At 45.4% G+C, this 10,509-nt stretch overlaps 1 protein-coding gene across 1 annotated transcript; it reads left to right on the top strand.

Annotated features, from left to right (window-relative positions):
• The first annotated feature begins 9,277 nt into the window (after positions 1-9,277).
• On the top strand, positions 9,278-10,174 carry LOC124665314. The gene has a single exon (XM_047202731.1). The coding sequence runs from the start codon at positions 9,278-9,280 to the stop codon at positions 10,172-10,174; it is 897 nt and encodes a 298-aa protein (XP_047058687.1).
• The last annotated feature ends 335 nt before the right edge of the window (positions 10,175-10,509 follow it).

Raw genomic sequence — 10,509 nt, 5'->3', positions numbered from 1 at the left:
CAAGCAACTTATAAGAAATAATTTACATAAGCAACACATTCATCACCACAATAGTTTTTTAGGCTACTTTCCCATGAGCTATGTATTGCAAAGACAAGGAATGAAATTTTAAAGGTAGCACGCAAGCAATTTACTTTGGAATGGCGAGAGAAATACCACATAGTAGGTAGATATGGTGGACACAAATGGCATGGGTTTTGGCTCAAGGTTTTGGATGCACGAGAAGCATTCCCTCTCAGTACAAGGCTTTGGCTAGCAAGGTTGTTTGAAGCAAACACAAGTATGAACCGGTAAAGCAAAACTTACATAAGAACATATTGCAAGCATTATAAGACTCTACACTGTCTCCTTGTTGTTCAAACACTTTTACCAGAAAATATCTAGACTTTTAGAGAGACCAATCATGCAAACCAAATTTCAACAAGCTCTATGGTAGTTCTTCACTAATAGGTTTAAACCACATGATGCAAGAGTTTAAACATGATCTACTTGAGAACTCAAAACAATTGCCAAGTATCAAATTATTCAAGACCATATACCAATTACCACATGAAGCATTTTCTGTTTCCAACCAAATAGCAATGAACGAAGCGGTTTTCAACCTTCGCCATGAACATTAAAAGTAAAGCTAAGAACACCAGTGTTCATATGAAACAGCGGAGCGTGTCTTTCTCCCACACAAGGAATGCTAGGATCCGAATTTATTCAAACAAAAACAAAAATAAAAACATACAGACGCTCCAAGTAAAGCACATAAGATGTGACGGAATAAAAATATAGTTTCACTAGAAGTGACCCGATAAGTTGTCGATGAAGAAGGGGATGCCCAAGGCATCCCCAAGCTTAGATGCTTGAGTCTTCTTGAAATATGCAGGGATGAACCACGGGGCATCCCCAAGCTTAGACTTTTCACTCTTCTTGATCATATTATATCATCCTCCTCTCTTGACCCTTGAAAACTTCCTTCACACCAAACTCAAAACAAACTCATTAGAGGGTTAGTGCATAATCAAAAATTCACATGTTCAGAGAGGACACAATCATTCTTAAGACTTCTGGACATTCCTCAAAACTACTGAAAGTTAATGGAACAAAGAAATCCATTCAACACAGTAAAGAGGCAATGTGAAATAAAAGGCAGAATTTGTCAAAACAGAACAGTCCGTAAAGACGAATTTTTTGATGCACTTAACATGCTCAGATGAAGAAGCTCAAATTGAATGAAAGTTGCGTACACATCTGAGGATTACTCATGAATTTTGGCAGATTTTTCTGAGTCTCCTACAGAGAGATCTACTCAAATTCGTGACAGCTAGAAATCTGTTTCTGCGCAGAAATCCAAATCTAGTATCAACCTTACTATTAAAGACTTTACTTGGCACAACATTGCAATAAAATAAAGATAAGGAGAGGTTGCTACAGTAATAACAACTTCCAAGACACAAAAATATAAAACAAAAATTGCAGAAATAAAATAATGGGTTGTTTCTCATAAGCGCTTTTCTTTAACGCCTTTCAGCTAGGCGCAGAAAGTGAAAATCAAGTAACATCATCATTATCAGAGTTGGGGGCTTTCTCAACGATGCATTGTATCTTATCTATATAAGTTTCAGAGGCTCCCCTTTCATTACTTTTAGGTTTACTATCCTCCTCAAATAAATTTTCAGGAACAATCCAATCAAAATTCTTTTCTAATGCCTCATGCATTCTTATGAGCTTAATAGGTATTGGTACTTTAGTCTCCCCCTCACAATTGGTTTTATTAGTGTACTTTAGCCTATCTTTTTCCATCTTTTCAAGGATATTTGCAAAATTGGTATAAAAGACAAGAATCTTATGTTGAATAAAGACTTTTCTAGCCTCTCTAGCTACATCACCAAATTCTTTAAGAAGGGTTTCTAAAACAAAATCTTTCTTCTCTCCTTCTTCCATATCAGAGAGTGTACGAAACATATGTTGCATTATAGGATTAAGATTAACAAATCTAGCTTCCAACATGTGCACTAAAGAGGCGGCAGCAATTTCATAAGTAGGAGTAAGTTCTACCAAAGATCTATCTTCAAAATCTTTAACCATACTAACATGAGTGAAAAATTCTTCTATGTTATCTCTTCCAATGATGGACCCACGCCCTACCGGTATATCTTTCAAAGTGAACTTAGGACGAAGCATGATGAAATAAACAAAGGTAAACTGATAAATAAAGTAAATGCAAGTAACTAATTTTTTGTGTTTTTGATATAAAGAAAGCAAACAAAACAGAAAATAAAATAAAGTAAAGCAAGACAATAAACAAAGTAAAGAGGATGTGGGAGACTCCCCTTTCAGCGTGTCTTGATCTCCCCGGCAACGGCGCCAGAAAAAGAGTTTGATAACGCGTGAAGCACACGTCCGTTGGAAACCCCAAGAGGAATATGTGATGCGTACAGTAGCAAGTTTTCCCCCAGTAAGAAACCAAGGTTATCGAACCAGTAGGAGATGAAGGCCACGTGAAGGTTGTTGGTGGAGAAGTGTAGTGCGGCGCAACACCAGGGATTCCGGCGCCAACGTGGAACTTGCACAACACAATCAAAATACTTTGCCCCAACTTAACAGTGAGGTTGTCAATCTCACCGGCTTGCTGTAAACAAAGGATTAAACGTATGGTGTGGAGAATTATGTTTGTTTGCGAAGAACATCAGAGAACAGAGTTTGCAATAGATTGTATTTCAGATGTAAAAGAATGGACCGGGGTCCACAGTTCACTAGTGGTGTCTCTCCAATAAGATAAATAGCATGTTGGGTGAACAAATTACAGTTGGGCAATTGACAAATAGAGAGGACATAACAATGCACATACATATCATGATGACTACTATGAGATTTACTTAGGGCATTACGACAAATAACATAGACCACTATGCAACATGCATCTATGCCTAAAAAGTCCACCTTCGGGTTAGCATCCGCACCCCTTCCAGTATTAAGTTGCAAACAACAGACAATTGCATTAAGTATGGTGCGTAATGTAATCAACACAAATATCCTCAGACAAAACATTGATATTTTATCCCTAGTGGCAACAGCACATCCACAACCTTAGAACTTTCTGTCACCGTCCCAGCATTCAATGGAGGCATGAACCCACTATCGAGCATAAATACTCCCTCTTGGAGTCACAAGTATCAACTTGGCCAGAGCCTCTACTAGCAACGGAGAGCATGCAAGATCATAAACAACACATATATGATAGATCAATTAATCAACTTGACATAGTATTCCATAGTCATCGGATCCCAACAAACACAACATGTAGCATTACAAATAGACGATCTTGATCATGATAGGCAGCTCACAAGATCTAAACATGATAGCACAAGAGGAGAAGACAACCATCTAGCTACTGCTATGGACCCATAGTCCAAGGATGAACTACTCACACATCAATCCGGAGGCGGGCATGATGATGTAGAGTCCTCCGGTGATGATTCCCCTATCTGGCAGGGTGCCGGAGGCGATCTCCTGAATCCCCCGAGATGGGATTGGCGGCGGCGGCATCTCTGGAACTCTTCTCGTATCGTGGCTCTCGGTACTAGGGCTTTAGCGACGGAGAGAATAAATAGGCGAAGGGGCAGAGTCGGGAGGCGCTCGAGGGGCCCACCCCATAGGTGGGCGCACCCCCCCTCTTGGCCGCGCCGCCCTAGGGTGTGGGTCCCCCTTGGCCCCTCTCCGTCTCTCCTTCGGTGTTCTGGAAAGCTCCGTGGAAAATAGGACCGTGGGCTTTTGTTTCGTCCAATTCCGAGAATATTTCCTGTGTAGGATTTCTGAAACCAAAAACAGCAGAAAACAGGAACTGGCGCTTCGGCATCTTGTTAATAGGTTAGTGCCGGAAAATGCATCAAAATGATGTAAAGTGTATATAAAACATGTGAGTATTGTCATATAACTAGCATGGAACATAAGAAATTATAGATACGTTTGAGACGTATCAGCGACCGATGGTGGTGGCTGGGGTGGCGACACCGGCTTCGGCGTGCTCCGCATCTAGGGCGGCAGCCTGGATGTGCGGCGGCGACTCCTCCTCCACGGCCTCCGGCGATGGATGGTAGTGGTGGCGGCTGTTGGATCTTGTGCCTGCCGAGATCCATCGTCAGATTCTGCTGGCGGCGCGAGGAAGGGGCGGCGATGTGCGGGGCGAGGATGGTGTGGTTGTGGCTTCCGTCGTCCACCGAATTCTCCTTCGTCATCGTTGGTCAGCGGATGGCGGCGTGGGGGCCTGTTCGTCTGCTTCGGGTTTGAAGGTGGTGGTCCTAGGATTCTTCTTCTGCTAAGATGAAGACCTACCTGATGCCGACTTTTCATCTAGCCGGAGTGTTGAGCTCCGGAAGGCTCCGTCGGCGAATGCATCAGCGCACCTTTTGCCTGTAGTTTGCTGGATCGGGTGGTATTCAGTCGCGTGCATCCATGCTTTTATTCCGACCATTTAGTTCTGGAGGGAGCGGCGCGAAGCTCTTTTTCTGTGTTGACATCAAGTGACTATGGATCAATGATGAAAGTCGGAAGAAGAGAACTTCATGAAGGGCGGATGAGAGGACTAGCTAAGCAAGGTTCAAGTCTCCGCGCTGTTGAGGGACTTGCTTGGTGTTCCGGACTTCACAACAGCAGTATGAAAGTGGGGGTGACAACACAGGTGAATTTCAGAGTCCTATCTTTCATTGTGAAAACCCAAGGTCTGGCCTTAACTGGCTGTGCCTGGCAATGACCTTGTTGGAGCATTGTTTTGAGAGCGGGGACTATCTTCAGGGTGAAAACCTAATATCTTTTATCGGGCGACAACGGTATTAGAGCATTGTTCCCTTCTTGAAGGCGTCGTTTTTTGAGAGTTTGTATTTCAGGTGTTGTCTTGGTTGTGGATGTATTGCTACTGTAGCGGGACTTTTGTTTCTTAGTTTTCTTTTCTATTTTTTGGTTGTGTGCATCCGTAGTGCCATTAGGGTGGTGCGTTGTTGCATAAACAAGGTGTAATTGGTATCTTTTAATATTAATATATTTCTTTATCGAAAAAAAAGGTATCTCTAGATATGTTCCGATGTCCTTCCGCCGCTGCGTGCGTGCTATCTGCATGCTCCTGCTCCTTCATTCGCTTTGGCCTTCATGTTAATTGGCAAGGAACACCTACACATCCACACTGATCCGTAGTGCCATTAGGCCAACAGCCAACTTTTTTTTTTTGCGGGTAAAGGCTAACAGCCAACTTGTCCCTCGATATTTGCAACTACAAGTAGGATTGCTTTTTTTAGTAAGAAAATCCAGTTGGCTATATTATGTACTACATTAGGTGGCATTTTCGCACAATAAGCTACGGAACCTTCGATGGTTTCCTGTTCTTATTATGGGTGGGCATAAAGGGTGAGCTAGCTAGCATCGACCTTTAGGTGTTGTAATGCCTATAAGCATGCTGAGAAGTTTATGAAAGAATTCAGGACGTAGACATAATACAGATCTACAATGTGTTCAAAAATTTACATTCAAATTCCACACATGGCTCAAGATTTAAAAAAATGACAAACCAGTCTATAATGCCACCAAGTTCAAATCCAGATTGACTGGTACTACTTTGGCACTATTCAAAGTCAGATCTATCATTTTTATTTAGTTATTACTAGTGATTTAAAGTTGGAGCTGAAATATGGAGACATGGTATATGAAATTTGGGTCAATATGATTAACAAAACAAAATATCAGTTTTTAAGGGCCAATATTTTAGAGATACTCTAAAGAATAAAATCCTATACAAAAATTATTGGCATTAGCACTCTAACTTGGACCAAGAAAAGTACCTCGCACCTCCGAAGATGGATATTGAGAAAATTACACCCTTGTTGCACAATCGGCACAGAAGGACTCTACAACCTCCAAGTGTGTGATTCGTACGCCATCGACATGTACAGTTGTCCACCACCATAATAGCACCTCCAAGCAACCTCGACCTCACCTATTTACATGAAGGCATGGGGATTCAAGGGTTTCCAACCCCTATGCCACCATATTGGCCAGCCAAGGAGAGGGACGGTGTGATTTTGTCGGTGGTTGTTGGGGAGAACGAGGTCACCTCGCTCTCACCTCTTAGTTTTACTGTGTAAGGGCGAAGGTGAAGAGATGGAGTCAAGTCCTTGATAAAAAAAATTTCAACCATGGAATACTTGTGTCTCGAGATTATTTGGTTATGAAAAAGCAAACCAAGTGGCGCGATCTAGCTTGACATAGTTATCTTAATCATGTTGATTGTGTTTGAAACGATGATCTCCTGCTTTTTTTAGCTAAATTCATAAATGATGGACTTCAAGGGAGTAAGTTTGTTTACCAATCAATAATGCGTCGTATCTTATGAATCCGGCCAATTCATGTATCCGTGCATCCGTGTGATTTCGGCCGAACGATTAAATGTGTCTCACATCCAATCAGAAGAAAATTTACAATTACACGCCCGCTTTCGAGTAACTACGTCTTATTTTTTGCGAAAACCCCCTTCACTAGACTGTAGCTGCCGTGTCTCAGATCTAGGGCTCGCTCTGATGGCGACCAAGGGCGGCCAGACCACGACGGCAGGGCGCGCTCGGCGGCAGTCCTCCTGAAGTTCTTCCACGCGCGACTTGCCTCCTTTTACACGCTCCCTCCGCTGGCTTAGGTAGTCGGAGAGCCTCAACATCACCACCTGTGACGGCGAGCTCCAACCACATAAGTCGATGGGCACCACTGACATGGAGGGCAGCAAGACGAGATTTAGTTGCTGGAGGGTGGGCACCATGAAGCAATATGTGCCGAGCTCGGCTTCACGCATGGCGTCCCTCCGTGGGTGATGAAGGTAACAACCTCAAATTATGCCCCAAGTTGCTTCAATACGTGTGCTATTTAATTGAATATCTGTACCTATTCAACTGCAGCTTCTGATGCTACTTGCTATCTAGCTCGTGTTGCTGGCTCCAAGATGAATAGATGCTGGAGTTTCGTAACTGCGTGCATAATGGTTCTACTTCTAAAGCTTGCGAGCCCAAGCGGCAGCACGGTGGTCCGAAAAGGTGAATTCCAACTAGCACGCACTAAAAATAAGCTGACAGTCAAAATTTCATCAGCTAACCAAATCGTGAATCTTGCTTGAAACAAAAATTCTAGCTGTGAGGTAAAAACCAGGGCACACAGATGATTGTGATGTTGGTCTGGAGATGGAGTATGCTAGTTGACTTCTGGAATATTTTCCTGGTAGTGAGGAAGCGGAGGCAATTGATTGTAGGATGGTTTATAATAGATTGGTGTATTGTTTACTTCTCTCTGGATGGCTTACAACTTCTCTGGCTTGGCAAATAATCTAGTGATTCTTGAGTCCAACTGTGCTTCAACGGTGTCAACAATCAGGAAAAGGGCCTCAATGTCTCTAGATAATTAAGAATGGGGCACAGATACGTTTCTGGGAAGATGCTTGGTTAGACAATGCACCTCTAAGTGAACAGTATCCTGCGTTGTATAGTATCGTTCGTCGCAAAGGAATACCATTGCCACAGTAATGGCTACCTCTCCACCGAATGTGACGTTCCGACGTGTTTTGCTAGGACAAAGGCTAGTGGCATGGAACGCTTTAATTCATAGGTTGGGGGATGTTAACCTATCGCCTGAACCAGATGAATTTAGGTGGAATTTACATGTAGATGGCTCTTTCTCGGTAAAATCCTTATACAGCGCCATAATTCATTCTGATTTACCGGTTGATAATAATAAGAAAATTTGGAAGATGAAGATACCATTAAAAATAAAAATATTTGGATGGTATCTTCGTCGAGGAGTCATCCTCACCAAAGACAATCTTGTTAAGCGGAATTGGCAAGGAAGTTCTAGATGTGTTTTTTGTCATCATGATGAAACTATTAAACACCTCTTCTTCCAGTGCCAGTTTGCGAGATCTATTTGGTCTGTCATCCAAGTAGCGTCTACCTTGCATCCTCCCACTACTGTGGCCAATGTCTTCGATAATTGGCTTCATGGCATAGATTCAAGGTTCAAGTTGCTTCTTAGGGTGGGGGCGCTAGCAGTTATCTGGGCGCTATGGCTGAGTAGAAATGACAAGATTTTTAATGACACTAACTCCTCTTTGTTGCAGGTCATCTACAGATGTACAGGGATTCTTCGTTCATGGTTACCTCTTCAGCGTATGGAGAACCGAGACCTATTTACGGAGGTCTGTACACGATTGGAGGCTACGGCGAGGGATACTTTTTCCCTACATGGGTGGCAGCCTAGTCTACGGATTGAAGCCCCACCCACACCTTAGGCGTTTTACAATTCATCGTTCCGATATGTATTTCGCCTAGTTATTTTTAGTTTGGCATCTTTATTGGACTTGACATTCATAAACGGCTATGTGCATCCTGATTATGCAGAGGCTGGATGTAATTGCTTTCCCAAAAAGTAATAAAGTATCTTATATCGAAAAAAGATAATGTACCAATTACATAGAGCATGGGTGATGTATGCTGCTATGGCTGAAATTATCCTCGTTCTTGTGTACTGTATGTATTGTGTTGCTGAATGGACAATTTGTGAAGGGATATGATAGAGAATCTATTAAGAATGGAAATTAACTTAAAGTGCGCCGAATAGCTTTCCCTCTAAAAGACATGAACTGCTCAACCAATTTTCAATGAAGTGTCTCAATCTTGATGGAGTTTGCTGATTCCATGGTTTATTACATCCTGTGTCGAGATCACAAATCTCATTGACCAACGGGGGAATGATCCCTCTTTTAGCTATACGTTGTTAGGTAGAAATGAGACTCTTCCCGTGGATGGACGCTAGGATGATTACCCGATTAAAGTCTCCCCTACCGCGAAATTACTGCGTGATAGGGATTTGAACCCGGGTGGACTGGCTGCGCAACAAATCTGATGTTGTTCAGGCGACCGACATAAAATTAACCAGCAAACAGAGGTCGGAAATCAAGAACGATCCTGCCACGCCCACTGCACTTGATGCCACTTGTCTTGTCTGACAGAACAGCTGAAAACCTGAGGACGTTACGCGTCTCCTTCCTCGTGACCTCAACTACACATGCATGCACGCACGCTCGCGTGCCATTGTCAGACTTCAGACAACCTCCAACTCAGCTCATACTGCAGCTAAGCTCGCTCAGCACACCTTCTCCATCCTCCTCCTTATAAGCCAGCGACGCCACAGACACACGGGCATACACTAGTCTCGCCCACGCACGGAGCGACATCACCAACCAGCAAGCACTCCACCGTTAGCCATGGCGCGCAGTTTCGCGCGATCCATCTCCTTCCCGCTCAGCCCGTCGAGGTCGTCCAAGCCGAGCGCGCCGCCGTCGTGCCACGCGCGGTCCGTGAGCCTGCCGTGCCGCTCGCACCCGATCCTCGCGCACCTCCACACCCACATCCGCGCGGTGCGCGCGTGCGCGCAGCAGGGCCCGGCGTCGGCGTCCTCCTCGGTCGCCGCAGGGCTGGCGCACGTGGAAGCCCTCCACGCCGCGCTCGGCGACCTGCTCGACCTCCCGGAGGCCCAGGCCGCGCTCTCGGGCGCCGGCGCCGCCAGCGACCGCATGCTCGACGCCTTCCTCCGCCTCGCTGACGCGCACGGCTGCTTCCAGGAGTCCGTGGTCGCGCTCAAGCAGGACGTGGCCGAGGCGCTGGCCGCCGTGCGGCGCCGCGACGGGGCAAGGCTGGCCTCGGCCGTGCGCGCGCAGCGCCGGGCGGGCAAGGAGCTCGCGCGGCTCGCAGTTGCCGCCAGGGAGTGTGCGGTGCGGCCGTCGCGGCTCAGCTTCATGGGCGGCGCAGCGGAGGCAGAAGTGTCCGGGCTGCTGATGGAGGCTGCCGCAGCCACGGCGTCGGCGTCGGCCGCGCTGTTCGGGACCGTGGCTGCCATGTCCGCGTCGGTGGCTTCCGTGGCGGCCGAGTCGTGCTCGTGCAAGCGGACGGCGGCGCTGGTGTGCCTGGTGAAGACTAAGAAGAAGTCGAGATCGGGGGATCAGGTGGTGGAGGAGGAGGAGACGATGGGTGCGGTGGCGGAGAAGCTGGAGGATCTTGAGGAGTGCATCGAGGAGCTCGAGGCCGGCAGCGAGAAGGTGTTCCGCAGCCTGGTGCAGACCAGGGTCGCGCTCCTCAACATCCACACCCTCCACATCTTCTAGCTTCCATCCATCTCCATTCCATCTCTTGATTTTAGTAGTCAAACTAGTGGTAGCGAACCAATGCAATTGTAACTGTAAATAAGTAGATGATGATGAGTAGAAGATGGAATTTGTGCTGCTCTTGGATAAGTTTGTTGGTCTGTTCTTGTTACTCCGTTTGACACTCTGAATGTGCCTGCATTTCCAAGATGCTTCCGTCTTAGGTATGCAGGCCGGGGTTTAAGCGTGAGTTGTTCTTAGTCACGAATATCGTTGTGCAGTGCACACTTTATGTCTTTGCTAAAATAGAAGGTGATCATTTCATGTTGTTAATCAATTTAGTATGTGTTCAAAAA

The sequence above is a fragment of the Lolium rigidum genome, chromosome 1 (genome assembly GCF_022539505.1).
Source record: "Lolium rigidum isolate FL_2022 chromosome 1, APGP_CSIRO_Lrig_0.1, whole genome shotgun sequence".
Taxonomy (NCBI): Eukaryota; Viridiplantae; Streptophyta; class Magnoliopsida; order Poales; family Poaceae; genus Lolium; species Lolium rigidum.
Note: the sequence above shows the minus strand (reverse complement) of the source record. Positions and strands in the feature narration are given on the sequence as shown.